At 35.1% G+C, this 15,891-nt stretch overlaps 2 protein-coding genes across 2 annotated transcripts; both read left to right on the forward strand.

Moving 5' to 3' along the window:
• The first annotated feature begins 2,572 nt into the window (after positions 1-2,572).
• Positions 2,573-3,392, forward strand: LOC127878671 (uncharacterized). The gene is made up of 2 exons (XM_052425199.1): positions 2,573-2,689; positions 3,234-3,392. The coding sequence occupies exons 1-2, from the start codon at positions 2,573-2,575 to the stop codon at positions 3,390-3,392; spliced, it is 276 nt and encodes a 91-aa protein (XP_052281159.1).
• An 8,220-nt stretch (positions 3,393-11,612) lies between these two features.
• On the forward strand, positions 11,613-15,528 carry LOC127878057 (probable G-protein coupled receptor 139). Its single transcript, XM_052424459.1, has 4 exons — positions 11,613-11,749; positions 12,501-12,991; positions 13,339-13,767; positions 13,949-15,528. Exons 2-4 carry the CDS (start codon positions 12,521-12,523, stop codon positions 14,213-14,215), a joined length of 1,167 nt encoding a protein of 388 aa, XP_052280419.1. The 5' UTR covers positions 11,613-11,749; positions 12,501-12,520; the 3' UTR covers positions 14,216-15,528.
• Positions 15,529-15,891: the final 363 nt, after the last annotated feature.

The raw sequence follows: 15,891 nt of genomic DNA on the forward strand, positions 1-15,891 counted from the left end.
GTTTAAATGCGTCAATTATCGATTATTTTATCTGTATTTGTTTGCATTAGTGAATTGCCAGTTGAAAATATATTTTTCATTGAAACAATAGGACAGAATAAAGTAAAGTGGAACATAAGATTCTGATATTAAATGTTCATGTTTTGAAGAACATACTATAAATGACGAATATCAACGAGATAGGTAATAATAATAGAACCAGTGTTATATTTCATAGTTTGAAATGGCTATGCATAATCTAATACGACTTAAATAACATTTTTGCAAACAAATGCATTCCTTGCCCTCGGCGGGGAATTAAGCATAACCACTCGAGGTTTATTTAGACTTCCCTATTAAGCTTCTAGTTATAAGGCGGGTATTCAAAATTGTTTAAATGGTAATCGAGGTAGATAACGAATTACCGACTTGTAAAGCATGCCTCATCCCCCTTTATTAAGTCAGACGTTACACCTCCTTGGATATATTTCATATGTTAGACTTTGGACATAAACTAGATTCGCGTTGAGTGAACCCATGAAAATTACAGAAAAAAGGGTCCGACGTAAAATATTGGTTTTACAGTATTTACATTTGACATTCGTTAATTCTGCTTATATGTGAACAAAACATGTAAGAGAACGAATATGAAAATGAAGCAGAAACATAAATACTAGTTACATATACCGTACTTTAAATGTTTTATGGATTTCATAAAGAACCATTTATTTCTAGCTCAAGCGAATATGTGTTCGTATTTCTTGAAACAAACACGTTTCCATGGATCCTTTAAAAACAAATCACGTCAACAATTATGAGGATTTATCACTACGTCATTCATTCCGTATATACATACACGATTTGAACTTCAAAACGGATAGTATTATCTTAATTCAGCACAAAGTTTTCAGGGTGGGATTTTGTGGTGGGTGGTTTTCCGGCGTCTGTCAACGTGTGTCATTTGGCGTCAACAATAATCTTTAAACGCCATCTCTCTACCATCTTGGCAGATTCATATGAAACACCACAGCTCTGTCAAATTGCTTCACATGTAGTTAACTATATTTTTTTCAACTAAAAACATCTTCTATGAGGCTGAAATGTTTCATTATTGTCGTTTACTTTCGTAAAGTGTCCAAATGTGCAATTCATGGCACTGGGGATAAACACCTACCACGTTCAAGAAGTGACATGCTTTAACAGACATAAAGGGAGCGTACTTCAAAAAATCTTCTCAAAATCGAAAATCCCAGAGGTGTTATAGCTTGAATGTTACATCATATGATTGTCTTCTACCAATTTTGTTTAAATAATGTTCCTTTGGTAAAAGTTTGTCCCGCCCTGTGGATTACTTATTTGTACTTTTTTCTTATTAGTACTTAGTGAACAATTGAAACTTCTTTTCCTCTGAAACTGCAAGGCCAAAATGTGTAGTATTTTTATGTAACATTATACTGATATCAAAGACTGACCCAACCAAGGTCACAAGGTATATTTGGACTTTCATATAAAAAACAATCACTTAAAATCTCTTCTGACACCACAAGGCCCGGGGTATTGGAGTTTTGTATGTAGCATTAACATAATATTGACATCTTGACAATGTTAAAATGGGCCTCGTCCTAGGGGTAACTTGTTTTCCATGTTATGCATAGTAAACAATTAAACAAAAATTTCAGCTGAGATCAAAATGCCATCTTTGCCCTTTTTTAGCCTTTTAAAAATTGATTTGGAGTTTTATGTACTCTTCTGATATTTGGTATTGTATGTTAACGCTTAGTCGGCTAGAATTAACACTTTTATATTCAAAGAAAGTAATCTAAATTTTTGTTAAACTGTTTATTTATTTTTTTAAATTTTACACTTTCATATTCTGGTGTTGTTCTAAGTATGAAACATTGAAACTTTCACATTAAAATGCCAAACAAACACTGTAATATAGAATGACTACATGTAACTGACACATCATGGTTTCATCGATTCAGTTCGCAGCGTTCACTTAGCAACCGGTGTAACTTATGCCAACATGCATTATATCATTGTCAGAAGAAAAAAATAACATATTAATTAACAAGCAAAACCAAACAGACATCAGTATCAGTAATAACAACCAACTATCGCAGGATTACATACTTACCATAATTACGGGTTCATTTATATGTATAGATAGTGGAACATTGCCCAATAAGTGTACATATTACAAGGGAAAAGGGTAAATACCAATGACTTGGTGACTTATTTAATACGATAAATTCAAAGCATTACATTTAGAGTTGAAACCGTGTTTAGGGCCCAAAGTGTAAGATACAAATTATTCTAAAAGCTGCACAATCTCAATCATACTTCATTAAAAAAAATATTGTTCTACAATTTTACTGTTAAATGATCGGATGAAAAGCCGAGCAACATAACTGTAAATTTCTGAATACAAAATCATGTAATCAGTTTAAAAAAGCACAACATATTTGTACAGATACGTACGGTAAGTGAAAGTTGATAAATGAATTAACTACCGTGTATTTATCTAGATTGGACGTTAGTTTTCCGTGGAACACCAGGAATAGGTACCAACCCCAAATTAGCGTGGTTTGGAATGGAAGAGGTTACAAGCGCTGAAGAGTCGTGCATGAGCCTTTCCACAACTTCCTGTAGCCAACATTATAGGGACCCTGTGGAAGATCAATGGGATACTCTTCGCATTACTGAGGAAGTATTTCACGAACTGTGTTACCATGCAACCCTTAACTAGTTTTCCATAAAAACAGTTATGGGTCAAAAGATAGCCTCGCGTACTAATCAAATAAAACTTCCTTACGGTTTTTTCACGATATATTAGAACTATAAATGTGTCTATGTGTTGCATGAACAAATCTGCATGGACTGGTGGGGATTTTTAAACACTTAACGTGTTTTGTACATGAATATTTTTCTGCTGTACAGCTTAAAATTATTTGCAATTGAATAAAATTCTTATTTCCTTAATTTACTATTTATTCTGAACTTTCATTCTTTCATTTGTTTAATCAACTTCTTATGTCTTTTGAAAAGAGAATTGATATCGTATAAACTCGCTTCAAGCAATAAGGATGGAATAAACAATTACAAAAATACTGTCGCTTAAAACGTATACAATATCCGATATTTTTACACAAGGAAGATGCTCGTTGCATTAGTGACATTCCATTCGTTTTACATCAAAACTCATCTTTATATTTACCTCTTGGATATTAATGCGCATGTTTATTGTCTTTTAGGTGAAGATTGCATTCTACAAAGAGGGCACCGAAAAGTACATAATCTTTAATGGCACAGATACCAACATTTCCGATTGGTTCCGACAAGACAGGATACTAAGTTCGTCATGGAGTGCAATGGAGGAGAGATTATATGCACATTTTTCTATTGAAAGGTAAATGTCTTTAAGAAAGCAATTAAACCAGTCACCCACTAACACGAAGTTTAGCATATTTGAGTTTTCCTCAGATTTTAGGTTTAGAAACCGAAGTATTGACGATTGTAAATTTGTTAGCATGTGAAATGATCACGTTTGTCCATTGTCCCTGAAGTGTAAGGATAGTTTTATGCTACCCATATATTCGTAAACTAGTATATGCTTAGTAAAAAAAACATTTTTCAAAAGTAATTTGCAGTGCATTTTCTTAGAAAGTCAGTCATTTGTGTAGAACGTGTATTCTCTGGTTCCGATCACATTTTTATGCCCCCGAAGGAGGGCATATAGTGATCGGACCGTCCGTCCGTCTGTCTGTCCGTCTGTCTTTCCGGCACACTTTGCGTTTAGGTTTCTGCATTTAGGTTTCAAAAAATGCTCATAACATCTACGTCCCTTCACATAGCAACTTGATATTTGGTATTCATGTGTATCTCATGAACTTGCACATTTTGAGTGGTGAACGGTCAAGGTTATCCTTCAAGGTCAAAGATCAAAATAACAAAATCAAAGCGGCGCAATAGGGGACATTGTGTTTATGACAATCACATCTTTTGTTCTCATTGAAAATGTGTGTGGCTTAACTGTTTCAATTGAGTGTATTTAATTAATTGTTAAACGTATGCACGTTTGTCACACGTATGTTAATTAAAGGGTAGTCTCTGTGCCACATTTTTTACAAACGGTGGAAAGAAAAATACGAAACTTGAACACTCACGCTCATAATGTCAGAAAATGCCACCATTGTTTACTGAAATATGTTTGTAAGTTAGAACGATCAAGTCGTTTAACGGCAAGTAAGGCAGACTGTCGTAGCAATGTGACAATAATTTATCGCGACCCTCAAATCTCAAAGTCGAAGCTAATTGTTAACTGTTTGACGACTGATACAAACGAGGTAGTGCTATACTGCCTCGCGAATGAAAGTTATTATTTCAATAAATTATTTTATTTTATTACATACATGATAGCAGGACTTTCTTCACATTTTCTTATAATGGATGCGCAAATGATGAAATGTTTACACTGGTTTTGACCAGCCATGTATGGAGTTGTACGTACGACTTCCAAACGACGTACCCGCAATTTCTGTTTGCTAAAGAAGACGCTGCAGGTCGCCCGGAATCCATTTCAGGTTTGTGGTACTACCAAGGGAATTACATAATTTAGATACAACTTGTTTGTGTATTGCATATATACAGTACGTTCTTTATGACAAGGCAAACCATGCAATTATTTGTTTCGGCTCGATAAATGTGTTGCGACGTATGCTCGCTACGAACAATTTCATCCAAATATGTCTTTGTTTTAAGTGTAGCCTTTGCGGAAGTGTTCGCATTTTTTTGTAAAATAAGAGAGAACATAACCTGATGTCTGCGTTCTTGGGACTGTCATAACCAGCCAGATCGACTAACGGAATAAAATATCACTATTTTTGCAAATATATGTTTTTATTTTGGTACATATTGAATTTAAATAATCGCTATCGTTTTTCATGGCTCGCTTCATATTTTTCAGTTTATAAAGCCGTAGTTTCTCAAACTGTAATTGTGACTGGGATTTAAGTTTTAGTTAAAAGAAGACACAGTTTCTTGTCAACAACATTTGAGTATTTATTTTTCTTTTAAGTTTTATGTTTTCATTCTGACTTGCATAGTGGTATGATTGCGATATAAAATGAAACCAATCCGACGGATTTTCCCAACTGAAGACGCACACAAGTCAAGCACTTCCATGCATGTTAAATATTTCGGAGTCATCAACGTCGGGATAAACAATTGTGCGTATGTTCATGATAACTGAAAATAATGGTTATGGTCGCATGCATTGAGTCGTCTTCATACGAAAAATGCAGGATACATGTATTATTAGGAATTGCCATTTATAATATATGTTATGTGTTATTTTTGGTGTCATAGTTTTCCGTGTCTGTAATGTGCTGTAAATTTGCAACATTTATATGCATAAATGGATTTGAGAGTCGATCATTTGAATACCGTCAGGCGTCACCATTTTGCAGTTGGTGGAAAGACATGGGTTAAAAAATGAAGGAATTAAACTTCTTGATAATATTTAGCACGCCTGAAGTCAGTCACCAACCATGTGTACTGTCTTTCGTCTATAGAAATCTGTGAAGAACGAGTTTCGTCTGTAGAAACAATCTAAGTAACACCAAGCTATTAGGCAAGTGGTAAAAAGCAACTGAATGATTGAGCAATACAATATGTATCTCAGCCTTCTGTTTCACGAGCGGTGGCAGAGGTCGTAACCAACTCGATTTACCTTACATTATTAGTCGGTTCATCATGTTCCCAAAGACTGAAATTTATTTGTCAGTGCAATTGCAAGTTTATGTGCACGTCATGCTTTTTCCAGAATGGCCGTTGTTATTGAGTAAACCAATGTTCGAATAAAAACTCCTTCCAAAAATGAAAACTTATATCAATCATAAAAATTCAATCTCATAAAAATCACATAAAAATACAGATTGCGTTTGATGCATTTGATTATAAAGTCGGTTAAGCAACACTTCGCAAGGCACGGAATAACGGAAACGCTTGTGTCAGATCAAGCCACAGTGTTCAAGTCTGAGCAGTTCAAAGCTTTTGAAAATGAATGGGACATTGCTCACTCATACTCGTCAGCTCGATTTCCCCAGAGTAACGTAAAAGCCGAGAATGCTGTAAAACTGGCCAAGAACATAATGAAAAAAGCGAAATACAAGAACGCTGATCAACTCAACTCAATTTATTCAATAATAAGGCCTCCGGCCCATAATATGCGAATAGTTCTTTTTACACACTGATAGCATTGCTAAATTTCCGGAATACTCCGCAACAATCTACTCGCTATTGCCCAGCGCAATACTTGTTCAATCGAGCAACAACAACACTGTTCCCCATCAAGTCTTCGAAGCCCCAGCCTGCAGTACCCAATGACGTACACCGAAAGCTCAAGGAAAGTAAAGAACGTCAAGCGCATTACTACAACCGCAATGCACGTGACCTAAAGCCATTACACGTCGGTGACACCGTTCGCTTACAACCAACGGAACGGAACACAACATGGGAAAGGGGAACAATTGAGGCAAACCCCCAAATTCGTTAGTATGATGTAAGAACAGAATCTGGCGGCGTCATCAATATAAAGCGCAAACTATATCTGGAAAAGACACCAGAATACTACATTCCAACGGAGGAAAATCGTGAAAATAAACAATTCTTTGATGCACCAGAAATACCTCCCATTGAACTTCCGAATGATAAGGGCCCAGAGTAACAAAAACTATCTTCTGTTAAACCACTAATAGCAACAAATAGATCAGGTCGACAAGTTAAGCCACCTTAGCGGTTCAAAGACTATGTGCTTAACTTTGTAAATAGTGTGATGTAATTAGGAGGAGACTTTTGACATTACACATGCGTTACTTGTATTTTATTTATCATTTGCATGAATTCATGAAGGCAACTTGAGATCATCATACTGCTTATTATGTGCATATGCTTAAGCAGTATAATGATCTCAGTAATATTGAGGAAGACATGGACTTTCAAATTAATCATAGCAAATATATGTAAACAATATAAAGGCTGTATAACATATAAAAAACGTGTATGCCAGAGATATTTTGATAACAATCTTCATATGTAAAACATGTCAACAATTTACATGAACATGGGAGTTATGTAAAGAATGCATGTTCAAAAGTTTTGACAAACATTGCAGACATGAAAATTGTAAGTTTTTTTTATTTTATAATTAATTTATGATAGACACGCAATGCGAAAACAGACAAAAAAGATTTCAGGGTGGCATCGAAGAATCAATGCGCTAGCAGGGCGTGCCGAACAAGGCTTCTACATGCTCATCCCCTTTCTACGACGTGAGGCGGTGACAGTGGACTTGAGGTTCGACTAGTATCGGAGCACGCGCTTGGCCGTGTGCATAGAAGGAAATTTAAGGAAATCCACGGAAAACTAGTTGACACCTGGGACAAATATGAGGACGATGAAATCACCACCACACAACTACTGCGGAGATGCAGACAGGCTTGGGACCCCATTCAACACACGACCCAATCCGCGAGGAAGACGTCTGAAAAGGAACATGGACACATAACAATCAGACGTCTGACTGTACTGTTTGTTGTTTACATAATATATCAAATGATTTCTGTGTATTTAGTATTATTGAGTAGAGTTGTAGGGGCAATTGCACTTTACCGGTACGCAACACCTAACATCTAACGCAACACCTAATAATCCTTTTGATCGTATATATTTCCTTAGTATCGAGGGCTACCGCCCCCAAACTCCCGCTTTGTTGGTAAACAACTGTGTACCGGTAAAGTGCAATCTAGCCGAGTTGTATTTTAATGTATTGTGAAATATTGTTGTATTTGATTATGTCTTTATGTTTTATATGTACATATTTATGTTTGGTGTAATATTGTTTGCAAATAAATGGATGTGTTGTGAAATGTAAATACATGAGTATGTTATACCGTTTATTGAGTTTAAATGTATCCGAAAAATGTCTTATTTTTCAGGTAGCCCATTGGGCTACCAATAATAATATTTGGTAGCCCATAAAATTTACATACATAATATTAAGAGGCAAGTTTTCCTCTGTATTATATTTCTTCATTCACATAAACATAATATGTATACATACATATACACAATACAGCAAGTAGTCTGATGCACTCAGTCAATATTATAAATTATTGTTACAGTACAGGCACCGTGTACGTAAATGTAAATGTACAAAAGAAAATCATATACTACATGTAGATATTACATGACTTTGTATGTGCACATGTATGCGTACTTAAATTCGGAGAGTATATACGTATAGTCGGAAACGTATATAAAGCGTTTAGATTATCAATACCATTGACTCTTATGGTGTTAATCAATGCAATTGCCCTTTTTAACAACAAATACAGAGTTTCAAAGAAATCAAGAGAGTATTAAATCATTAATTTACTTGTGTGTGACTTTAAGTACTGTACGAATTTACGTATTGCGTCCGTATGTTACGACACTTGTGTGCAGTCAGTATACAGTACAATAATTGTTTCAATAATGAAGGAACTGACACAGCGTAACGGTAACGATACAGCGTGTTTACGTTATATTTTATTAAGAGGAAATGTCAATGCCCAATAAATCGCGAGATACCCCGGTACTTTAGTTGAAATTCACAACGAAACTTGTAATGGAAATTAAATAATCTCAATTTTGTATCCGCTTCGAAATTTTTATTTACAAATAAATTATACATCCACGCCAATTTTCGCGCGCTTTTTATCTGGACAAAGAAATTCATTTATTTAATGTAGAATTTGTTACCTGAAATAGCTGTACACGACGCGTGCAAACCGTGTCAGGTGATTTACGCATGTTGCAATACAACGGTCCTGATTTGGAGCTTATTTTATCATATCTTTGAATAGAACCATATGCATGCCGAAATTCATTTGACACTTTCAAAAATTCAAACGTTTGTGTTTATGACTCTTAAATTATCGTTTATATTTCCAACCTATAATTTGGTTAAAAAAATATAAATCGGGCATATATGGGACTATCGATTAACAGTCGATTAATCCAATTATTAATTGACAATACAAACTAATTAGCAGTTGTTAACCGCGTTCACACCGTTGTAATTAATATTCATTTTCGCTTTAGTTACCGTTTTGAAGAACCCGCTATTGTTTTGATTTATTTAATGTTCGGCGTCCTTGGATATTTAACGACATCAAAAACGATGTCGCGGTTACCAAAGAATTCCAAATTGCGAAATGACGTTGCATCATGTGCGCCAACTATCCAACCGGCTCTCATTATATTATTAGCAGACGACAAATGTTGATTCTGATTGGATGATTAAAATACACTGTTACTTGTTATGTCCCCCACTATAGTAGTGGGGGACATATTGTTTTTGCCCTGTCTGTTGGTCTGTTGGTCTGTCTGTTGGTCTGTTGGTCTGTCTGTTTGCGCCAACTTTAACATTTTGCAATAACTTTTGCTATATTGAAGATAGCAACTTCATATTTGGCATGCATGTGTATCTCATGAATCTGCACATTTTGAGTGGTGAAAGGTCAAGGTCAAGGTCATCCTTCAAGGTCAGAGGTCAAATATATGTGGCCAAAATCGCTCATTTTATGAATACTTTTGCAATATTGATGATAGCAACTTGATATTTGGCATGCATGTGTATCTCATGGAGCTGCACATTTTGAGTGGTGAAAGGTCAAGGTCATCCTTCAAGGTCAGAGGTCAAATAAATGTGGCCCTAATCGCTTATTTTATAAATACTTTTGCAATATTGAAGATAGCAACTTGATATTTGGCATGCATGTGCATGTCATGGAGCTGCACATTTTGAGTGGTGAAAGGTCAAGGTCAGGGTCATCCTTCAAGGTCAGAGCTCAAATATATGTGGCCCAAATCGCTTATTTTATGAATACTTTTGCAATATTGAAGATAGCAACTTGATATTTGGCATGCATGTGTATCTCATGGAGTTGCACATTTTGAGTGGTGAAAGGTCAAGGTTAAGGTCATCCTTCACAATGTCAAGGTAATCCTACAAGGTCAAACATCATATAGGGGGACATTGTGTTTCACAAACACATCTTGTTCCCATTGACATTACCGCAAGTGATCGGTGACTGATTAGATAATTGATTGCACTTTGTTATCGTATTATACGCAATACACAGTGTACAAACACATGGTCAGCTTGTTATTCTACGTATGTCTGTCAATAAACCGGGCTTCCGCTCTTATAGATTTATAGTAGCCCGGCGGGCGTCAGCTGGAAAATTTCAGTAGCCCGATGAAAAATTTCGGTAGCCCCCGGGCTCCGGGCAATGGATTTGTCGGACACTGTTATTTAATTCATGAACAGAACAGCACAACAACTATTTTGTTTTAACATGGATTAAAGGTATCAATCAAAGGCGCTAAAGTTTCCCGGTATTATTCACGTATATATTTCCATTGTGACGAACCCTCTACACGTTTTCTACACTAAATTCAGTGTGACGAAATTGCAGTGTGACGAAACCTCCGTAATAAAAAAATGAATTATAGCGGATAATTTTTATCTATCGTATAACAATATTTGTATTCCAATATATCACAACATTTCTGGAACGCTCATTATTCTTTAATCACCAGTTCTCTTTCATCGCGACTTTTTATGTTTCTAGCTGGTATAACAAAGGAGAACCACTTGTTAAAAATATCAATAATTACTAAGAAACATTTATAATTTTAATGGGATTAGAACAAACATTGGCGTTTATTATGTAAATATGTACACTTTGAAGGAATTCTATAATTTATGAAAAAACAACTAACAATTGCCGAAATTCGAGAAACGCACAAAAAATTATGATAGATATCGTTACCCTTTACGTCTGGGGTATATTTAGCTTTTAATGTTTCACAACAAAAATAACTCCGTTTATATTACAAATTAATATACAACGATGAAATACCAGTTAGTCCAGCAAAATCGAATAGCCATTTAAGCATTCAGAGCTCAGAATGGGAAAGTCTTCATTATGGGTATTTAAAACATGCAAATGTAAGACGTAAGACTGTCTCACAATACACTACAAATAATTTGTTAAATATAAATACGAGTATTTTACGAATTGGCTTAATAAAGCCAGATATATAATTCACGAAAACCAACCTCCCACCGCCCTCTTAAAGTCCATTTGACCATCATAAATTATCCGAAACCACTAGGTCCAGTGGCGTTCTCTTGTGTATGTTTTAGATAGATTTAAAATAAAGACTGATTAAGTAAAGTAATGTGAACATGTAATCAACGCATCTTTACGAATGAATGCATAGACATTATTATTTTTACGTATATATTCGGCAAAAAGCAAAGAAGTAGACATGAGCAATAATTGATAAATTTTGTTTTGCTAGGGATTTTTAAACGGTTTCCTTATTGCCATAATTGTAATAAGAATCCACTTGTATTCCATTTTTATGGGCAAGGCATTCGTAGTAAAAAGCTTCATGTTTAAATTGACACCTCCCAACTACCAACAGAATAATGGACATCTTAATAAATCTTGTCTATAGATAGCCTTGCATGCAAATTTTTGTTTATTGCGTACGCCATTATAAATAGAATTGTCGATTTGATTAGACATTTAGGAAGTTAATACGAAACTGTGATAACTGGGTTTATAAAGATTATTATCAGTTTTATCTTACACGTTGCATACCACTGAATCATGGGGAAGATTTTGTGGAATAATAGCGTAAATATGGAAAGGTATGTAATTTTGTCGTTGAAAAAGTGAATCAAATAATTTGAGCATTAATTGTATACTCTATACTTGAATGAATTGAAAGCGTTTTTTGTTTAACCTATTATTTGACCGGCCATTTCTTTCTATTTCCAAGCGTACGATGTTACACTACGTGTTGGGTGTCCAAGCGTAAAATATAACAACAATTGTAAGATGTCCAAGCGTACAATGTTACTATACGTGTTAGACGTCCAAGCGTACGATGTTACTATACATGTTAGACGTTCCAGCGTACGATAATACTTATCGTATAAGAAGCGTTTCTATATGTGTTAAATCTGTTTCGAAACCCAATTATATATCACTTGACTAGCTATAGCTACTTTCAAATCATTTGAACCACAAACGACTGTTCATAGATTCGCCAATATGTGGCGTATGACTCGACATCTATATGTAAAACCAGCAGCATCCCTTCTGGGAAGTTGTCGCTATTGACGACTGGTTGTCGCATCTCGGAAATACACTTTATTTAGTAAAGAATTGTGTTTGTTGTTTGATGAAAAAATAAATCAATAACAGCAACTACAACAACAAAAACAACAACAATAATAATAATAATAATAGTTATAATAATAATAATAACTACTTATTATTGCTATTTTTATAATTATTTTGATTCATTTTTGTTGTTGTTGTTGCTGTTATTATTTTGTTTATTTAAACCCGTTGCTTCTGCTTTTGTTGAAACACGTGACTTAATTTTTGTTTCAGATCCCTTTAATTTTGACGCAATGAATACAACCGTACTATCACCGGTGTCTGTGACAAACACTACAATCGTCAACAACGTCTCGGTAACAGATGGATCAGTTGAACAAGCAGTCGCGATGGGGATGGGAATGGAAATTACCGACAAAATACACTTCGTTACAAGCGCAATAATCGGACCTATTTTCATCTGCCTCGGTCTCGTCGGCAATATATTATCAATGCTCGTCTGGCGGCGGTGGAAGATGCGTTCGTCCACTGGCACGTATCTGATCGGTCAGGCCATAGCGGACATGGGGCTTCTTGTGTTTTTTATGCTGACGGACAGTATTTTAATGTTTCGGCACTCCATCGCGTCGTCGTCTACTTTCGGAGCGTTCTACGCGTTCGTTGGCTACCCGCTCTTCTTTCTGTTTCTGCTTTGCAGCATCTGGTTCACCGTCGGCGTCACTGTGGACCGCTACATACAGGTGTGCTGGATTAACAAGGCTAAGGTAGGACTTGCTGTAATATGTAACTTTAAAATATCAAGTTTTAGCTTCGAATATAAATGGCGGTTTTGTGTAACTAAGTCGGAGGCGGTGTCTTTTTTTCTTTTATGTTTTCTAAAATGAAAGTAATAGACGAGATAAGTTAAAGATGGACTTTACGCTAAGAACTAACGTCAACTAAAATTTATCCACATTCCATTACGTATTTGTAAGACGCAGACAAGTTGCTTGTTTATACTTATTCGCCCGACCCTTTTTTGTGTTTTTATCCTAAAATTATGTGGAAGTCCATGTTGATTTATCTATCATTTCCTCTGAATTCCACCATGTTCCTTTCAAACTTTAATCAGGAAATGTGCAGCGAGAAAAGGGCTTGGATAGGTCTCAGCATAATAACCATCCTGTGTTTCCTCTTCAATGCGCCGCACTTCGCTACGTACGAACCCGTACCCGACGTCGAACGTAAAAGCTCAGACGCCGGATTGCGCTTCACAGAATATGGTAGCAGCACTGGAAACATCAACTATGAATTATGGGTTCAATGCATGATGATCCTTGAGCCGGTTCCCTGGGCGATTATTTTAACGCTGAACCTGCTTATTATAAAGCGGGTCACCACTACGAACCAACAAATGGACATTAAGCGGGGGTCGTCTGGCAAAAAAATGGCCAGGAAGTCCGAGGCGCAGTTAACCCGTCTTCTTCTTACTGTTACATTTACATTTCTTGTCCTAACCGCCCCTAGATGTATCATGCAGTGCTTCATTCTGTTTAAGTCGGTATGTAGAGATATCTTCTGATTCACATTTAAACGCATTACGTTCGCAATCAATCACTGTTAATACGAAATATATGTATATCCCAAAATTTAAATGTAATTTTAGTTGGTATTTTTATGGTGCATGCTTCAAATATGTGTATCGTTTGCTATCTCTAATTATTTTATACTGCTGATTGCAGGGTGACCACGTGGTCTTTTCAAAAGCGTTTGCGATCGCAAAATTAGGCCTCGTCATCAACTCTTCGATCAACTTTTTCCTGTATTGTTTAAGCGGCAAACGTTTTCGAAAGGAGCTCCGATCTGTCGTCTGTTCCCTTTACCGTGGTGATTCAAGAGTTTCCACGACCATCTCAATGTGTGAGCGCACATCGTCGTCTGCTATTTCAAGAACAAAGTCGACATTGTCCGAAAAGTCAGGATACTCAATTGATTTGTTAGTTAAATAATAACACATATAGTTTATGTTTCGATACAGTAAAGACACTTATAAAACAATCGCTAAAACATGTTCATTGTTCGATGTGTTTCCTAAAATAACTTTGCCTATGGAGTGGGTTATTTTATTAATGGAATCTTATTGTAAGCGTTATGTCAACTTAGAGCTATCGAGAAATACTTAACACACATATGTTCTGGATGATAACTGTACTTACGAACTCCGGACCTTGTCACTTAAAGCCACACTTCTTGAAATGAAATACATGTTAATTAATACATATAGTTGCAATCTGAAAGAATGCAAAAGTGTCATTAAATCTATAGCCGAGTTAGCAAGTAATTTATTATTTTGTTAAATTTAAAAACCGAATGTAGGATTTCTATATGAATACGTTCTTTTCGACAAACGCGATTATTTTTCAGTTTTAAAGCGCACAAAAGACGGATTTCTATCTTGTATCAACCAGATATATTCTAATTGGCGTAGATTAAATTAAATCTATAGCCTAGTTAGCAAGTAATTAATTTTTTTGTAAATTTTAAAACCGAAAGTAGGATTTCTATACCTATAAACGTTCATTCCGACAAACGCGATTATTTTTAAGTTTTAAAGCGAAAAACAGACGGATGTCTTACTAGTAACCACCAGACATATTCTAATTGGCATAGATAAAATTAAATCTATAGCATAGATAGCAAGTAATTTATTATTTTTCTAACGGTATCGTTTTTAAAACCGAAAGTAGGATTTCTAGACGTATACGTCCATTTCGACAAACGCCATTAGTTTTAAGTTTTAACGCGCGAAAAAAAAACGAATTTCAACATAATAACCAGCAGATATATTCTAATTGGTATTAATAAAATATGTTTCTTATTTATACTTTAATTAACTATGCCAAGTAAGTTGTGTGGCTTTAACGGAAGAAGCCGTGATACAAATATTTTCACTCCAAACATATTACCCAACGACGGGTATTATTTTACGTTAATGACATCTAATCCACGATGTATAAATACAAAACAACATATCTTGTTTTCGTTTGTTGTTGTTTGATTAATATGATTATTAATGTGTTTAATCGTTCCCTAACGAAACATGACGTGTATAAACAAATCACTATTGCCCTTAAGGTAATAAAACAATGTCGGTTGGTAAAATATGTATGAGAACAATTATTTATTTTACTACTTTTGTAACGGATATAGATAATTGCTGAACAAAATTATATATGTAATGACGCAAGTGGAAACAACGTCCAACTGCAAATATATAAACAATCTAAACAAATATTTTGAAAACGAAAACACTTCGAAACAAAACCCCGTTTAAATTCAATAAAAAAAAATGTGAATAATTTTGTTTATATAACTTAGTAATACAACATTTTATTTTTATATGGCATTCTTTCGTATTGGGATATGCGCGAATTTTACATTTCTACTAATTTCATAACGGTATATATTTCTGATTGCTGAAAATCCTGCACGTGTTCTACTGATAGCAAATTCAACATTTTTAATACAGATATTTCACTGAGGTCTTGTGGCTTGTTGAATGGTTAATAGATTAACTGTCAGAATATTTCACAAATACATATTTAATACGTTCAGAACCATTTTGAAATATATTTCATATCTACTCATTTCATAACGGTATATATTTCTGATTAATGAAAAAACT

The sequence above is a fragment of the Dreissena polymorpha genome, chromosome 4 (assembly GCF_020536995.1).
Source record: "Dreissena polymorpha isolate Duluth1 chromosome 4, UMN_Dpol_1.0, whole genome shotgun sequence".
NCBI lineage: Eukaryota > Metazoa > Mollusca > Bivalvia > Myida > Dreissenidae > Dreissena > Dreissena polymorpha.